General features: G+C 47.8%; 1 protein-coding gene across 1 annotated transcript in view; it reads right to left on the bottom strand.

The window, feature by feature from the left end:
- Positions 1-6124, bottom strand: part of Rab22a (RAB22A, member RAS oncogene family) — a 40616-nt gene extending 34492 nt beyond the window's left edge. The window contains exons 1-2 of the mRNA XM_032904706.1: positions 5805-6124; positions 4419-4498 (exon numbers count right to left, since the gene is read on the bottom strand). Of these exons, the coding sequence (XP_032760597.1) occupies positions 4419-4498; positions 5805-5840 (116 nt within the window). The 5' untranslated portion in view covers positions 5841-6124. The remainder of the gene's footprint in view (positions 1-4418; positions 4499-5804) is intronic.
- Between the last annotated feature and the right edge of the window lie 12540 nt (positions 6125-18664).

Below are 18664 nucleotides of genomic sequence, written 5' to 3' on the forward strand. Positions count from 1 at the left end.
CAGGGGAGGATCGGGCCAAAGAGATCAAGCAACAGGAGGTGGGCGGATCCAAAGTGAGACTTTGTTCGATGGAAAACCATTCAGATTGCAAAGGCTTGTCTAAGAATGGGACACATAACTGCAAGACACAGCCAAGTAATGTCTAACACACAGATGATAGTGTGATACACCAAAGGTAGTGAGAAAGATGGGCAAACAGCCCAAGATCTGAACAAAATGTGACATTTATGTGCTTTAACCCAAATTTTCACAACCACCTCAACAAATCAGAGCACTCCCAAAATGCAAAAGTAGGCATAAAGAGATTAAGTCCCTTAATGGAGCCCTTAGCAACTGTGTACAAGGAGAGCTAGGAAATGCGCAGCCAGCCTAGCACAAAGGTGTGCACTCAAACACTTGCCATGCCCTGGTTCAAGCACAGACCCGTAATAGCAAAACGGAGAAGAGAAATGTGCAGGAGGTAGGAGCACAGCTAGGACCTACATTTTAAAGAGTCAATCAGGAGATAATGTCTAAAATTGGTGGTGGTAGTGGGAGGAGGGGGCACAGTGTGTGTATGCTTGTGAGGAGATCTGCTGCACACCATGGCAACAGTGGCTGCTCTAAGAAATGGGTCAGAGTAGACACTGCTGTTAGATTAACTTAAAAGCCCTATGACACAGTCTTTCCTGTAACCCCGCCTTCTCTTTAAAAGAGGATCTTATGTAGTCCAGGCTGGCCCACAACTTCTCATCCTCCTGCCTTCAACTTTCTCAGGAGGGAACACCCAAGCATTTTATTACTGGGAATAAACCTCTTAGACACACACTGAAAAGAATTAAAACAGCAAGTCAATGCTATCATCTACTGAGCTGACAAACCTAGCCCTTTGCTACCACATTACCTGCATTAGCAAGTGGCAGAGCTGCAGTTCAGAATTGTCTGTGTTTCACTTTGAAGGCCTCCATGTTAGGTGACAATTTGGGGTTTTGGATGAGAACTGATGCCTTGGTACTGGCTGGGAGGAGGAGGCTGGACTTCAGTATCTGAAGACTTGCTAGTCCTGTTCCCCACCCAGGCAAAGATGAGCAGAGGTCCAGTCTCTCGAGGGCTGCTCACAGTATGCTCACAAGCCTGTAGATTTCCCAGGTGTCTGTGGGCCACCTGAGGGCACAGGTTACCTGGTGAGAAGCTATTCCAGGTTGGCTCTTTGGTGTCAATGGTATGGGACCCAATCACATGCCCACAGTGACTGCAATCTCACTACTCCAACATACCCAAGGGACACAATGAGCTCCTAAGGATTAGCACAGCTCATCACAGTGTTGATTCTAACGAGAGCCTCGTCCTCCTCCACGTGTGTTCTCTGAGGATTGAATCACAGCTTGTGGTTGTCTGGCCAGCCACTGTTGACTTTTATCATACGATTCCTATGCTACATCAGTGAATTCTCACCAAACTGCACAAAGTAGGTATGAACCAGACAAACCCGACAGAACCCTAGCCACTGACCTAAAAATTCTAGCCAGTGCTCACTGAGGTCCCTTACTGAGGTCCCGACTCAAGTCCACAAACAAGAAGGTTCTTTGTAGCCAAGGCTCCTCCCTACTCCATAACCCATTTGGGACATTAGAGAACACATTTAGGAATGAGGGACTTAGGAGTAGAGAAGAGATAGACACCCACTTCTTTAGAGCTGGTCAAAATCATGGGTTGGAGACATGGGCCGGTGGTCAAGGAAAAGGCCCGGAGAAGCTGACTTTGAGTTACATGACCCAGGTGAAAGGGTGCTTTGGGAACAAAGGGGACATGATTTGAAAAAGCCCAATGCTCATTTCAGCAGGAGGAGAGGTGAAGAGGTACCAGTGCAGGAGTGCAGCCATGGGTGAGGGAAAGGAACCACAGACACCCTTACCCTACTCCATCATGCCTTGTCTGTACCTCTCATACTAGCTCCTTCCCCAGCTTTAAGGATTCCTGCCTGACCCTGTCTCACAGTCTCATGGCAGGTCTTCTCGCTGGTCTCACTTTGTCCTGTCCTTGCTGGCCTCCTGACCCCTCCTCTGTCTGGTCCTTCAGTCTGCTAGGCTAGCTATTCAGGGTACTCTTAACTACCCCTCACTGTTACCGGCAGACACACTTCAATTCAGTACACACTTCCTTAACTTTCTGCCAAGTACAAGCCATTCATCTTTCAGTTTAATGCAAGTGATTCTAAGTACTTCACATTTTCCATGGGCCCTGAAGGAATCAAGCCTGGTCAGAAAGCTCAGGGCCTGCCATGTGCTGATATCACACAGAGATCCTAAAGAGTCATTTTCTGCACAACAGTCATAGAACACGTCTCTCTCTTAACCTACAGGGAAACTACATCTACATCATGGCAGGAACAAAGTGTGTCTAAACCAGGATTCAGCAAATGTATTCTGAAAAGTGCAGGTAGACATATGATGGTTCATGCCTACTCTCGCAGCACAAAGGGGACTGAGTTAGCCTCGGCTCTACAGTAGTTTCAGGCCTGCATGGGCTAGACAAGACCATGCTGCAAAAACAAATTAATAAAAGCGCTAGTGTCCGGTGGAGAATCTGGCTTTGTGTGCCACAAGACTCCTGCCTTTGGTCAGGACAGAGGCAGGTCTGACTGCTTTGGTAACAAATTTACCAAGAGAGAGGGCAGAGGACAAGGCTGCAGTTTGCTGACACCAGGTTTAAATCACTAGCACCCAGAACTCCTTACATATGGCTGGTACCCAATAAAAGGAAGAAACTCACTGGGCTTGCGGTGGCTCCCAGGGGCAGAGAAGGTGGATCTAGTGACATGGTGGGTGGGCGTGTGTTGACAGCGGGCTACAGGTTAACAGTTGAGAAGGTGGTGGGTTCTCTTCCGGCCTAAGCAGGGAAACTGGGCTGTGAAGCTGCTGGAAGGCAGCAGAGTTGTAGGAGGGAGAACGTGGGGAAGAGCCAGGAACCCTGCACTCCAGAGAGGTACACTGGGCTGTTAGCATAAGGAGGAAGCTTCAGAGGCAGAAACAAGGAAGCAAGGATGCAGGAGGAGGGGACTTTGTAGTCTTTCCTATAAAATATGGGACACAGTGGGAGCCTGACTGGGCCGAGGTAAGGAAAGCTCTCAGCTTTTCTCTCTACTCTGATAGTAAAGGGGTGGTGTCTTAGCACTTGTGGCCTCTGAGGCTTTAGCTGTGACTTGGCTGTGAATGAAGTACGGCATTTACTGATTCATCAGCACTTGTGTCTGCACTTCACTTTGCAGTGCAAGACCCAACAAGCCCTGAGGAGCATGAGGTGTTACTTTAAACACACGGACACACCCAATTCTTCTGGAAGGGTACCATCTTAACTGCAGACATAATGGTGGATTTCATGTCCATACCCCAAACGCACAACAGACCCAGAGATTTTAACAAATTCTCAAGCAGCAGTCTTGTAAAGTTTCCCTCACAGTTGTAAAGTATTTCCTTATGTGGCACAAAGCCACATCACATCCTGATGACGAGTGACATACAACTTTTCTCTAAAGATAGGAAACCAGTTGATTGGCAAGAAGTGTCTAGTCCTTACTTAGGTGTACAAACTTAGCACAGTAGTAGATCCTACAGAGCTCAGGTTCTCAAAAAGAAAAAAATTAGTGTTAATCCCATGTTTGCCCGTGACGGACAGTCAAATAGTTAGATTTTTGTTGAGTTTATATGAGGCTGGGGAGATGGCTTAGCAGTTAAACCCATGCTCTTTCTTCGGGAGGACCTGATTTGGTTCCCAGCAGGCACTTCCTAACCACTTCCAGGAGGATCTCATGGTTCTGGCCTCCAAGGGTGGGCACTCACACTCACATACACACATTCACACACACATACATGCCTAATCAAAAACAATGAAACCTTCAAGAACTCTCTAGTCAACCTCAACAGTCAAAACATACCAGACACCAGGAGCACAAAACTAACCAACCAACAAACAGCCCCAACAACAAAGCATAACCAACCAACCCCCCAACTCCAGAACATTTCTAAGTTAATTCATTAATTCATTATTGTCCTCGGTGCTACAATGTTCAAGAGGGTTTGGATCCAATTCTACTCCTTTTCAAGGACCATAACTAGACTTTAAGTGATCTGCCCAAAAGGACATTTTCAGGATGTGATTTCATTTGCTCTCATTCAAGGTGTAACTGGGTCTGTAAACTCCTATGTCAACTGATTCTTTTTTCTATGTTGACGTTCTTATCTCCAAAGTCTGAAGATAAGTCTCCTAGGATACAGCAAACCTCACTGTATTCTCTCAAGTCATTTTGGAAATGTCGAGACCCAGCAATTCAAAATTCCATTGAGCTCAAGACAACAGGAGTTACACCAGTATCACATTTCTGCTTGCGATGACTTTTCATGCACCCTGAGATAGATAAGAAAATAAACTTGCTTTCTTACCCTATGGTTGGATTGATATTCGGGTCAAAGCTGTCTTCCACAAACCGCCACACAATGCTTGATTTACCCACACCCGTGTCCTGAAAGAGAGTAAGATGGGTGGTTGAGGAAACACTAACCTATTTGTAGACACCTAAAACTCCTTTGTGGCATAAAGCAGGAGATTTCAGGAAAAGCATCTCCATCTGTGGATGGAGGGACACAGTAGGCTTTTATAATAAGTCGGTGAAGTAATTACATTTCAAAATGTATTATGGGGCCAGGTCCAAGAGTGCATGCTTTTAGTTCCAGTGCTTGGAAGACAGAGGCAGGCAGATTTCTTAGCTTATGAACTGAGTTCAATGTCAGTCCCAGTCACGGCCAAACAGTAAGAAACATTCTTGAAAGTATTGGGGAAGACACCAGGACCTCTAGAATGACCCATGCTGGCCTGCCTAATGGTACAGGGCTGCAATTTTAGCAAATGTGAGAAGCAGAGGCAGGAGGTTTCCAAGTTCAAGTCCTGCTGAGGCTGAGATTTCAAGGCTATCCTGGGTAACTTCTTGAGATCCTGCTACAAAACAGAAGCAAGCAAGCAGGGGGACACACAACTCAGTGGTGGGGCTTGTCTAGAATGCACAAGGTTTTAGGTTCAATCTCTAGGATTGAACTCCTGCTCCCTCCCAAAGGAAAAAGACTCTAAGTTTCAGTTCTGTGTGAAAAGAGACTGAACTCACTGGCCTTTTGACATACACCAGTAAAACTGTGCTGCCAAGTTTGGGAGTGATCAGGGATGAACCCTAGCCCCACCCTGTTGAGGGGCAAAAACCGTGTAGTTATTGGAATTTCTTTTTCCAACCATTAAAACAGAAACTCAGGAAAGAGATCATCAGAAGGCTCTGAAAAGGCCAAACTACTATGAGAAGACCGGAAGCTGAACCTTCAAAGTCCTGGAGGTTTCCTGGTAATGAACTCCTCCCTGCTATAGAGAAGAGCAAACTTTGGAAAGTAACTCTTGCAGAAGAGTCAAAGACTTCCCAAAAGTTCAAAACCATCCCACATTGCTGAAAGGAAGCCAAAGGTGCTCATAAAAAACTAAAGACTTGCTGGGGGGTTAACTTTTAGAGACTTGGCTAACTTTAAAGGTGTCCCTCGCAAAGTTGGAAGGAAACTACCTGTGGGCTACTTCACTATGGCATAGAATGAGGGCGTCGCTCCGGGATGCCGGGGGCCACCCTGATACCTCGGGGCCTTGGGTGGGGCATAGCCTGGTGGTCCCTCCGTCCTAAGGGTCTGCGGGGGTACTGTGTCCCGTGCAGGGCGTAAAGGGGTGCAAGAGGCCCTGGAGACCCTGGGCACTCCCACCTGGCCTCCGGGACCCTCGGGATCCCGCCTGCCGCCACTTACCCCAAGTAGGCACACTTTAAGTTCCCTCAGCGCCATGGCCCGGGAACCAGGGGTGCGGGCCCGCCGCCGCCCTAAGTTGAAGAGGGAGAGGCCCGGCCCAGCACCAGCATCCCCCGGCGCCGCTGCCTCGCCGCCAAGTCCCTGCTGCGCACTCGGGGCGGCCGTGTGTCCGCCGCTGCCCTTCGGTCCGGCCGACCCGTCACTTGTCCCGCGGAGTCACCTCAACAGCCCGGACACCGCCTTGGCCTACCGGGCGCCACCGACGCCGCCATCTTGGGACGCCAGCTGGGTCACCTGACCTCCCCGCCCACTTCGGCAGCCACCTTCTCCGCGAGGGCGGGGCGGCCGGCTTGCGGCTCACAGGCGGGTAGGCGGAGCACTAAGGGGAGGAGCCTCAGCGTCGCCCCACCCTCCAGCTCCGCCCTGGCCCCATCTTCTCTAAGGAATGGGAGGAACGGGGTGGGGCGTAATCTTGGCGTTACCACGCCTCTAGCTCCACCTTCCACCCGTCCCAAGATGGCGGGTGAGTGGGGCCAGGCGGGTGGGCGGAGCGCGACGAATGGGCGTGACCTATGGTCTCGCCCCGCCTCCGGCCCCGCCTTCTAACACATCCCAAGATGGCGGGTGAGTGGGTCCGGGCTTCGGGGGCTCTGGCGGCTCCCCTCTCCCTGCCCGAGAGGCCCCTCATCCCACCCCCGCGAGCCCTGGACTCACCGTTCGCGCAGCCCCGCATAACTCCCTGTGAGTCTTTTGATTTTTCTGAGATTCCCCCTGTACTTTGTGGACTTGCAGGATGACTTAGATGACTGTAAGTAACAGTTGGGGCGCCCCGCCCCTCCTTGGGTCCCTCTCAGAGGACTGTGGGGTGCACTTAGATGGGGCGGGAGCCTCAGATCGAGCCTAACCGTGAGCCTGCTTCCTCAGGTGGCCTTCCTTCCCGGGCTAGGACTTCGGTCTGTTGGAAACTTTGTCTTCCTGTCACTTTCTCCTTTAGCTGCTCTGGGAACTGTGAGAGGGAAAGCAAGTCCCAACCTCAGAGGAACATTCTTGGGGTCGTAGTTAGGGAGTGGGAGCGCCCCTGCACTTGTGGGCCTGGCCAGCTCCATGTCTTCGTGGAGTCCACGGCTTCCCTCATTTTGAGAGGGTCTCTTCCTTTTTTTTTTTTTTTTTCGGAGCTGGGTACCAAACCCAGGGCCTTGCGCTTGCTAGGCAAGCGCTCTACCACTGAGCCAAATCCCCAACCCCAGAGAGGGTCTTTTCCATTTGACGCTTTTTTTTTTTTTTCTTTCTTTTTTTTTTTTTTTTTCGGAGCTGGGGGCCGAACCCAGGGCCTTGCGCTTGCTAGGCAAGCGCCCTACCACTGAGCTAAATCCCCAACCCCCATTTGACGCTTCTTAGCCTCCACTTTTCCTCTGGGGTTATTTTAAGGGACAGTAGCTGAGAGATGCCACCTTCGAAGTGCAAATGGTTAATGGACTAATGAAGCGTTGGCTTTTCTATCCAACGCGTTTTTTTCAGTGCCCACCTTTACCTGCTTGGGCCATTTGTTGGGTTTGTGAATTTACAAAGATGAACTAGAAGCAGCCACGATTCCCTAGATCTCCCTCACAGGTCAGAAGAGAGCAGAAAAATACCAAACCCAAGAAGGCTTGCTGGTGGTTGAGGCCAAATCACCTCAAAATACACAAATCGCCAAAGTCAACTGGGGCTTTGAATGCCAGCCCTACGAGTTACTTCTGCCCTCTTCCCTTTCCTCCCCGAAAGTCCCTAGTCATGAGGTTGATGTTGACTGAGGATTTTTGGAAGACCATTGCAGTGTTGAGCACACTTTATCCCTTGGGGTGTGTGTCAACTCTATTAATGTTGTGTGACACTTGGAGAGAAAATAAAAGGGACTGGCGAAGAGGCCTAGCTCTTGAATCAGCTAGCCCTTCGGTGAAATCCTGGGTCACTTCAGTTGTAGTGGGATCTGAGGCAGGTCACCATACCACTTAGAGCCTCTTGGGTCATTTCCTGTGCAAAATGAGGCCTTATAAGTCTTACAGATTCGAGGATAGTGAGTTCCAGGCTGGTCAGGGCTGCATAATGAGGGAATTTTGTGGAGATTAAACCATCAAAGAAGGTGACACAGTCCTTGTGCATAGTCAACACTCAGTAAATGTTGGCTGCTACTCTGGGAAGTGTTGGGATTAGCCTGTCTTCCAGATGAGGCCAAGAATCAGAGCGGTCAGTGTCTCATCCAATGTGCCATGGTCGTTAGAGAAGATGGGTTGATTCCTTCTGACTCTGTTCTGTTTACTTCATGCAGACTGACCTTACAAATGCTCTTCACTCAGTGGCTGGGTGATGCCTGTCAGTTTGGGTGATACCTTACCAATCTTCTCCACGGGCAGTTTATCTAAGTCATTGCTCTCAACTTTCTTACTGCTGTGACTCTGGTACAGTTCCTCAGGTTGGGAAGATCTCCAACCATAAAATGTTTTTTTTTGTTGCCAACTCATAGCTGTGTTTCTGCTACTGTTTTGAATTGTCATGGAAATATCTGATATAGAAGTTATCTGATAAGAAACCTTGGGAAAGTGTCCTTTGACCCACAGGTTGAGAGCTTCTGAAAAGGACTGGTTGCTTCTTGGTGTAGGTCAGGTTCCTACGGACAGGGTGCAGGTCATCCTTTTTATACGGACAAATCCCGAATGGCCTAGGTACAAATTAATATTGTTGCAGTTATATTACTGCTAAGAGTAATGGATTCTGAGGCTTGTCTGGTTTATGATTCTTGATTAAGTTTGGATAATCTCAAGAAGAAGGCAAGATGAGGGGGTGGGGGATGAATGTCTTTCTTCTAAATTATTCAGAGTCTCCAGGCCCAAGCAGCACAGGAGAAAAAAAAAAGGCATTTTCTAGGAATGGCTTGTTGAAGTGATCTGAATTCTCTTAAAAGTGTCGGTAGGGGAGGTCTCTTCCTCTGGTTTTCAAGTGGTCTTCACAGTTGGTGGGGCAGGGCACTTCAGAGTCTGCCTGAGGGTTTCGAATGTTCGGGTTTGCCTGCAGCGCACAGAGGCTGGAGGGGTGTTACTGTTGATAAGATCTGTTCATCCAGTTAGCATTTAAATGTATTTAAATGTATACAAGGGACGGTTGAATGGGGAATGAGAGGGCTCTGTGGCACACGTAAAAAGACCTAAGAGACCAAAGAAGAGCACACAGTGTGTGGTCATATTTGGATCCTCAGCTGAACAGAGAACGCTGTGAAAAGAAAAAGCATGGAAGCGAGGTTGGGTATTAGGTAATATTAAGAATTGCTTTTCTTTTTCAGCAGTGATAATGGTATCATGTTTTTCTTCAAAGGAAGAGCCCGGACAGCAATAAGCATTCAAGAGTGAAATGACTTGGTGTGTGAAATCAGCTTTCAAACTCCATAACAAATAGTAAACAAGACATAGGGAGGAGGGGCCCGCCAGCACAATGGCAGAACGCTGAGACTCAGAGGAGACGCTAATAGCTGGGGACTAGCCTTTCATTTTCTCATACTTGAAATTTCCCACAGTAAAAGGTTTTTAAAAATGAGATGAAAGTGTCACAAATGATCAGACGTTTGCAGGAGGAGTTGGAGAGCTGGATTTCAATTCTGAATATGCTGTGAGTTATTGTAAGATGCATTTAGCTTCAAAAGACCCTTGTGTAAAATACATGAGTGTTCGGGGGCGGGGGGCGCATTTCTTTCCAGGTGTTCAGTTTTCAAGAGGAATCCACGGAGGAAGTTGGGAGAGGGCATGTTTCTGTTCATGAGAAGAGCAGGTTGCCAATGATGATGTCTGGGTCTTGGGTGGAAATCGGATTAGCCCAGCCCGTGGGATAGAGATGGAGTCTCTGAATCCCAATGCCAGAGGGAGTGGTAGCTGCTCAACCTTGAGTGAAAGGGTTCTTCCAGAGCAAAGCACACTGCATTTCACTTACATACTGCGTTTGTGACCATGCTCTCTGCAAAGGCTGCAACCACTCTGGACCCCACTGTAGGCAGCATGCTAACTTGAAACATAAATGCAGCCATTTCCTTTGTACAATGTGAATTTGATCCAAACATTGGCAACTGCTTTTACTAAAATCTCCCTGTGAAGTAGAACAATTTAAGAGCCAATTGAGGGTTCTAATGCTTGAGGAGTAGGGCCAAACTCAGACAGTCAACTGGTCTCTAAATTAGAGACTGACCATGTATTTACCCAGGAAGGATCTGAGCGTAAACATGATTGGCTTTTCAGGATAGAAGGTATGTGACACAACTGTAGGCTCTGAAGTTGCTTACTAGACCGACCATAAACTACACACACATGCGCTCACATGCACGCACATGCACGCACATATCCCTATACCCCATAAACTATACAGATACAAACACATGCACACATGCATCCTGAACACATGCAATCATGCCCCTTTCCCAGAATACACCCTAGAAGGAACTGTAAACCACAAAGACACAAAATACACCCAAATCATGTACTATAAACCATACAGCTACAAACCACACGAACACACCCAGAAACCTTACATGTATACACAAACACACACACCGTAAACCATACATACCACCAATCACACAAAACATACTCATAATGTTTATACACCCCATTTATATATACACACAACACAAACATATACCATAGGTCATACAAACACCCATAATCCTCACATACATGTACACACATACCATAGACTGTACACACCATCAACCACACAAAGCACACCCATAAACTTCACATACCATCTATGTACATATACATGTACATGCACCATAATTCATATAAACATACCCATAAAGCAAACACACATACATACATCACACACACACACACACACACACACACGCACACATACGTGCGCGTGCGCACACCATAAACCACAAAGGTGCATATGTACATTTTCGTGGGCCTGGATGTATTATGCTGGTGAAGCTTTATCAACACAAGGAAGGACTTGTCTCAGGGAAAGTGCTTTGTCAATGTCTCCATGAAGTGAAACTGTCAGTGTTGGAGGCTTGTGCCTGAGCCGGGCCTACCTGTTGGAGTGTCTTTCCTGCTGGGCTTAGTGAGCAGGATATTGCTTGAGAACCACTGTTGGGTTGAGCAACCTTTGACAAGTTACTTACACTTGACACAGGTCTCCTGTGGTCACCCTAGGGATGAAGAAGACATGCACTCTTTCCTGTAGGTGGATGAGCAGGCCTGTGAGTCCACAGTGGGCTCCTCACAGCCTGATGCAGTCTCATTCCACTCAGGCTTCTAGGAGGCAAATAGACGGTGTCAGGAAGTCCTGGAAATTGTCTGTGTTTGGAAAAACATGATGTCAGTGGCATTCTTCACCACCAAATTAAAGTCAAGTCATTTCACAGAGGAACTTTGATAAAATTCTTAAACAGAATTTTTGCAACATAACCTAATTAAAAGGAAAGCTGTTGAGGGCTGCAAGACTGGCTCAGCAGTTGGGAATACTTATTGTTAGAGAAGACCTAGGTTCAGGTCTCAGCATCTGCATGGTGGTCCACAGCAGTCTGGGATTCTAGCCCGGGGGGGACCCGACACCCTCTGAAGTCCACAGGCACCAGACATGCACCTGGTACAATGTACATGCAGATAAAACACTCATATAGAAAATAAAATAATACTAATAGTAATAATAATAAAGTGTCGCTTCTCTCCCGGTGCTAAGGATGGAACCTAAGGCCCCCTGCGTGTACTCTGCCACTGAATCACACCCCACTGTGTTGTTTACTTATGAGTTTTGTAGCAGGGCTTCCCTGAGTTACCCAAGAAAGTCTTAAATATGCTCTGTCGGCCTTGAACTTTCGATCTTCCTGCCCCGGCCTTTGGAGTAGCTGTGGTTATAGGCCTGTACCACCAAGCTTGGCTTACAAAGTGGTTTTGCCCTTCAAAATGCCAGTCGGTCCTAACCCTGATGGGGAAGGTACAGAAGTGGCATGCAGTTGACTTCCTGGCCTGGATAGTCATCTTGCTTGTAACAGGTGTTTCACTGGCTCCTCCAACATGCATGGCCTAAGCCTTGAGAGGTGCTGGGGAGGGAAGCAGAAGAGACCCTTGCTCCCAAGATGTCCCTGACAGTGGGTGGCAGACAGTGGGGGCGTTCAGACTCACTGGGTTTCAACACAGGTAAGAGGGTGATCCAAGAGCAGGGGCATCATGAACACAGTGATTCATTCTGCTTCAGGGAAAGGGAAGTGACATTGGTGTTGAGTCAGGCTGAGGAAGGCAGTAGTTACTCTGCAAAGCATGTGGTAAGAGAGTTTCCAGATGGCCTCCTTTGTATTGATCTAATGGCAGTGTGGAAGAGTTGGAAATGGGGTATGGAGGGAAGGGCAGGGTGACACTGGGAAGGACGGTTGGAGGCTGTAGGAGAATCTACATCCCGACCAGTCAGATTTGGGTCTGAGGAGAAGGCAATAGAAGGTTCTGAATGCTTTGCTTGAACTTCTTCATGGGAGGCTCAGGCAGGAGAGCCACTTACCCAGGCAGTGCTGCAAAACCACTGTTTGTTTTTATTTAATTGTTTCTTTTTAATTGTATATCTGTGTTTGTGTGTAGGTGTACATGTGAGGACAGTGCCCATGGAGGCCAGAGGAATCAGATTAATTGCTGGGAGCTCAGCTCTTCCTCTGAAAGACCAGTACATGTTCCTCACTGCTAACTCTGCTCTCCAGCCCCAAGTGGCCATTTCTTAGGTCTAATGATGGGAAGGTCTGATCTGAGTGTTCCTAGGCATTTAATTATTTACAGGGCCAGGAAGATGGCCTGGATAAAGGCGCTGTTGCCAAGCCCGCTGACCTTAGTTTGGTGTCTAGGACCTCCATGTAGTGGAAAGGAGAGAATATCTACAAATTATCCTCTGACCTCTGTGCTTGCACCACGGTACAACATATGCAATCCCTCACAAACACACTAAAAAATAAATAAGATAGAACTCCACTAGGGCTGGGAGAAATTTTGTTAAATAAACCTATGTACAAGTACTGTAAGAGGTTACCACTTTCTATCCAATATTGTTGCTGAGCAAAGCTGACAAGGGATGAAGAAAGGTTAAACAAGTTGTTCAGAATAGCTCATACAATCTAGTGAATGGAACCAGGGAGCCTCGGTGCAGTTTGTTCCAGTTCCTAGCCATTGGAGACGCCATGCATTCATCAGACCTTTACTACCAGTGCCTTAAGTCTTGGGTACTACAGTAGGCGAGGCACCCAGCAGTGATGGGTCCAGTGACAGACCAGTGTGCAGCAGGTTAATATGAACCAGTGTTGTCGTTTCAGGATGTGGGAGATGCTGTGAGGAGAGACAGTCATGAATGTGGTCCAGAGTGCCATGACAGCCAGGTGTGGAGGCTTGTGTATGTACCCCCAGCGTGTATGAGGCTGAGGCAGGAGCATCTCAAGTTCTAGTCCAGTTGAGACTTCAGAGTGATACTCTCAAGAAGGGGAAACAAAGCGACCAGAAGAGAAGGCCAGTGCCAGGCAGTGGCTGGAGCCTGGGGACTGTGTCAAGGGGCCAGAGAAAACGTCTCTGGAGCTTTGTGAGGGACTCTTGAGTGGAGACTGCAGTGAAGGGAGAGGATTTCATGTGAAGAACCCAAGAAATGGTTCACAAATGGCCCCTTAAAATCAAGGGCCAGAAGAATGTGTGCGTCTGGTACCCAGTGAGTGAGGAACATAGGCTAGGTCAGAGGAGCGGGTACTGGCACATCACATGTCCCACAGAGCCCTGTGAAGGAACATGCTTGCTTTCTACGTAGGACGTTGTACAGAGCCACTGGAGAGCTTGAACCAGGCGATGACTAGAGTTGAGCTGTTCTGTCAGGAAAGGAGTATGAGTATCCCTGCAAACCAGAGAAGAGATGGGTACCTGTGCTCTCAGGCTCCTGGGAAAGGACGTGGGTGTGATGACATGAGTCTAGTAGTGATGTCCAGTGGTCAGAGCAGAGTGACCTCAGAGGTAGGTCTCCTGGGAAGCCTGTTTGATCTGTACACAAGTAGATGTAGATAGGGCTGGATGCCCGTTCTCCTTGCTCCCGAACTCTATGCCATCCTCTGGCAGCATTGCCAGGTGGCTTCTCTGCTCATCAGATTTGGTTGTGCTGGCCTTGGCTTGCCATGGTCAAGCACAACAATGGCACTGGGCAGTACTTAGAGGAGAATGCTCTGCAGTGCAGTAAGTAAGTGGATAGCACTTACTGTAGAGGGTTAGCCAAGATGGGAACCAGGACAGGTTGGCCGTTGAGAGACTTAGTGGTTTCAGTGGCTGAGTGCTCGGCACAGCTCCAAAGCATATGGAGTGAGTGGGGAAGGCATGGGAGTTAAGTAGGTAAGCTGAGACCGATGGCCAGTGGTCACCATTGAGTGCTTGTCAGGCAGTGCCTGGGCATTTGGGTACGTTGGGGACTGGTTACTGCTTTCAGGACTCAGCCTAGCAGGAGAAAACACACCAATTCAAGGAGAAGCTGAGTGAGAGGCTTTCCTTTGTGAACAGAAGATTCCATTGGTACTCTTAGTATTTTTTCAAAACCATAACCAGTGCTCCAGCCCCCAGGATTTGAATGGCTCAATATTCCACTCTTGTCTGTGTCTACTCTTGGACAGTGTCTATATCAAAAAGCTTCCCATAAGACTCTTCTTGGGTGTGTCTTCAGAAGCAGCTCCCTGGCAGAGTTAGATGTTAGTCTACTCAGATATCCACCAAGGGTGGAATAGCTACAGTGTGAAATTTTTTGCTTTCCAAACCACCTAGGGAGCCCTCTCCACCAATGTGGCTGGCTGCATGGCTGGATTTTAAAGGAGCCAGGCTATCAGGACTCAGACTATGGCTCTGGTTGGCTAGCATAGCTGTCAAGGCTGTAGAGACAGGAGGAGCAAGGAAGCCAGGTGAGATTTGTAGCTCCTGGTGGAGGTCTCTTTCTTCTTCCAGTGCTCATTAGATAGTCATGTGCTGTTTGTGAAAACCCTTTGGGTGTATGTGTATTGGGGCACTTGTCTGTCTGTCATGCTTTAAATCTTTTTTTACAAAAGGAATGATTTAAAAATCATTCCAGCTGTGCCTGGTAACACATGCCTTTAAACCTAGCACCTACGAGGCAGAAGCTGACAGATTGCTGTGAGTTCAAGGCCAGCTTGGTCTACATAGTGAGTTCCAGGCCAGCTGGAGAGAGATACGTGTGTGACCCTGTCTCCAAAAACCAGAGCATCCAGGCTGAAGAGCAGTGTTTGGGTGTGGTCTGAGTGTCAAGAATTGGAGGGGAGAGACAGGAAAGCGGGGAGCTGGGCTAGGATGGGCTTGGTTTTATTTTTCTATTGCTGTGAGATGACAATTGATAAAGACTTTATCAGAGGCTTACATTTCAGAGACCCAGAGTCCATGCTTGTCATGCAGGAAATGCGACCTTAGGCTCTCAGCTACTGCTGTCTTGGACTATCAGCTCAAGACAAACAGCTAACTGGGAATGGCTTTGGCTTTTGAAACCTCTAAGCCCATCCCCAGTGACACACCTTCTCCAGCAAGGCTGCATCTCCTAATCTTCCTAAACATTTCTACCGCTGGGGACAAGTATTCAGATAGATGAGCCTGTAGGGGCCATTTTCATTCAAACCACCACAGGCTTCATGAGCCTTGAGGTCTCCAGTCTGTCCACAGAAGAGTTTGTTCCTGTCTGGGAGAAGGGTAACCCACTAGCAGATTGGCCAAAGAGAAGCTAGTCTTGTTGGGTCAGAACCTCTTGGTCCTTTGGAATAGTTTTAATCAGAAGATAGAAACCTCCCTGCTCCAGAAGCGGGTGCCATCTTTTAGGTCCTTTCCGTCTTTTTAAAGGTGTCTCAGGTCTGACTAGTGAACTCATTGCATCTTTAAATAATTGTGCTCTATTTATCAGTACTGTGTCAATGATGAATTACCTTCTCCAGGTTTGCCCCAGCCAGTGGGTCTGCAGACAAGTTGAGATGTGTCACAGCAAAGTGAGGCTTAGGAATTGCTTAGATGCAGTGGTCTCACCAGTCAGGTAACCTGAGTAAATGTTTTCCATTGACCGTCACTGTAAAAGTCACAGTCATAAATCACGACAGGTTTTAGAAGCTGTGATTAAAGCCACAAATCAAAGAAGAATCTCCATGTGTGCGTGGTGTTGAAAGGACGGCTGCCTGTGAGTTAAGTTGGGCTTTTGGGCTGGCCCAGCGCATGGCGCTAGGCACAACCGCCAGCGGCCCTCCGAGATTTGCTGTGGAAAGCACTGTGTGTCCAATGGCTGTGCTCTCAAGAGCTCCTAAACCAGCCTGTGGGGTCTCGTTGGAGAATGGCAGTGATACAGACAAATTTTGTTCGCACAACTTGCCTTTGAAGTTCAATTAAATCAACAGGGGCCCAAAAAGCCAGTGACCAGTCAGAGGAATCTTTGAGATTTGGCTGGTCTGGTCTAGCCAGTAGAGACAGTCACCATTTAGGGCTTTGTATTCATCCTTGGAACTTGTTAGGGAGAGGGAGAGTCCCTCTGAACAGCAGGATGGGGAGTGGGTATGCAAGTCTTAGATCCCACAGGACTCTTAGAAACTTAGGCAGGGTTCATAGAGAGACTGGGAAAACCCTCTCACGGGTAATGACGGCTTCATTTACCCCCCTTTTCTCTTTTTCTTTAGTAAGTGTAAATTCTGTGAGTAGCCTTAACCCCCTTGGCCTTTGTCAACTAATCTTCTTCTGCTTTGAGCTGGACCTAGACATGGTGGACCACATCCGCCATGCTCCGTCCAGTGTCCCCTAGTGCCGTGTCAGAGACAGGATATTGGATCGTGTGGATAATTGGTCTGGCCCAGGGTGTCATATCTCACACAGAGTTATAGTGACAGGATGACATGTTGAATGGAGAGTTGTAAATATCGGGACTGCCCCGAGAACGGATTCTTAATGAAAATGCTTGCTGGGTTGACCGTGCTGGAACATTCTGCCTGCAGCCTCAGCCCTGCTCATGTCTGGACCAATAAAGGAACCTCATTGGCTGTGTTTTATTGTGTTTATTTTTCCTAACCTTTCCACTTAAACCCAATTATACTGTGGCTACTCAGTCAGGGGCTGGTAGCTTCTGTGAGAGAGACTTCCTGCGTCCCTGGACCAAAGAAGATGACTGTCCTGCCTCTGCTGTGCTCCTGCTGTATCTGCAATGCCCTTTTCTCGTCCTAGTGACAAATCCTCACTTGACCTGGAGGGCCAGCTCAGGATCATTTTGGTACAGGAAAGCTGTCTCCGGTCCCCCTCTCCTAACTGGACTCACCTCTTGATTGTGTGTGTCATTTCCCTTCCCCTACTGGGCTGAATGCTTGGACCCAGGAGCCTTTGCATCTGGGGACTCCAGGGCTTCTGAGTTCTGGGTGTCTGGACAGAGATGCTTTGCACAATACCTTTGCTTTCTACAGACATGCTTTTGTGCCAGTGTTGAATCTTTTCTTCTGTAAAAAAGTCTGATGAGTTTATTTTCTTTCTTTTTGACTTCATCTGCTGTCCTTTAGCCCTTGAAGCACATTATTCAACAGCAGGCTTAGGCATTTGCTTCCATGTGGCCTGCTATAAGAAGCTGACGTCCTGAGGGGCAGTGACTTCTACACAGGCCATCAGGGTTAGATTCGTGGGCTCACGGGAAGCCTCCTGTCCCATTTGCCCTACAATCACCTGTTGAATGGTGAAGGTGCCGACAGTAGTTAGTTTGGTTTTCTTAAAACAAGTGCTGAGTACTGGCTCAGCATTGGGAAAGATAATTCCCCTTTTCTTAGTTATAGCTTCTTGGGCTTTTTTTAAAAAAATGTTTAAATCATCAAATAAGTTTAGTTTTGTTATATAGTTGCCTGGCTTTATGATCAAAGGAAAATAAATCTTGGTATTCTTTGCAAAATGGATACAGCCTCACATATAAGAACTTGGTTTCGATTGTGTGAGCTCAGAGCTATGTTGGCACGGCTGGTAGAAATGAGCTGTCTGTCTGAGCCACTGATGTGGAGGGCTGAGCTCGGAATTCTGTCCTGTAAGGCAGGTAACAGCCACAGCTGCTGGCAGCAGGTACCGTGGGCACACACGGTTCAGTAGATACAGGCCATGCGTGTGTGTATATCTGTGTATATGTGTGAGTTTGTATGTGTATGTGTGAATGTGTATGTGTGAATGTGTGTGTGTGTGTGTTTTTGTGTGTGTGGTGTGCACACGTATCCAGTACTATGCAGTGGACAGAGACTGGGTGCCAAGCACATGGGATTCTGGGAAGAAAAGCCTACTTGCAGACCACACCGGCCCTGCCGAGCTCTTGCTCGTCACAGCACTTTTTCCTGTTCTGTTTATTTGCTTCTTGTTGCAGAGCTAGTGCTTTCCTGCGTGAACCTGGCTTGGCAGTTTGGTCTTGACGGCAAGTGAACTAAAAGATGACCAGTGTTGGTTTATTTTCTGTTTTAATTGGGCCGGTTGCTGTGACATTACTATTGGAAATTCTCTTCTCCAGGAAGGCTTGCTTGTCTGCATTCTATTAAGGTTTCATGAATGAAGCTGGTGACTTTTATTCCCCCAATGAAGAACATACAATGGAAACAGTGGAACAAGGAGTTATTCATACTCCATTTCATATTTCATGCCTGGCTTGAGTCCTATTAAGATCCTTGGTGTTCATGTGCAGCCTGGGCTTGTTGGCTCCCAGAATATTTGCCTGCCCCTGACACCATCTTGTCGACCTCGCCCCTCGTTCCTGTCAACAGTTGCCAGACAGCAAGCCTTCTTAGCAGTGGCCAGAAATGTAAATCCTAGAAAACCCTTTTGAGAGCAACATCATTTCACGTGCTGCCTCCA

Source organism: Rattus rattus, chromosome 5 (assembly GCF_011064425.1).
Source record: "Rattus rattus isolate New Zealand chromosome 5, Rrattus_CSIRO_v1, whole genome shotgun sequence".
Classification (NCBI taxonomy): Eukaryota; Metazoa; Chordata; class Mammalia; order Rodentia; family Muridae; genus Rattus; species Rattus rattus.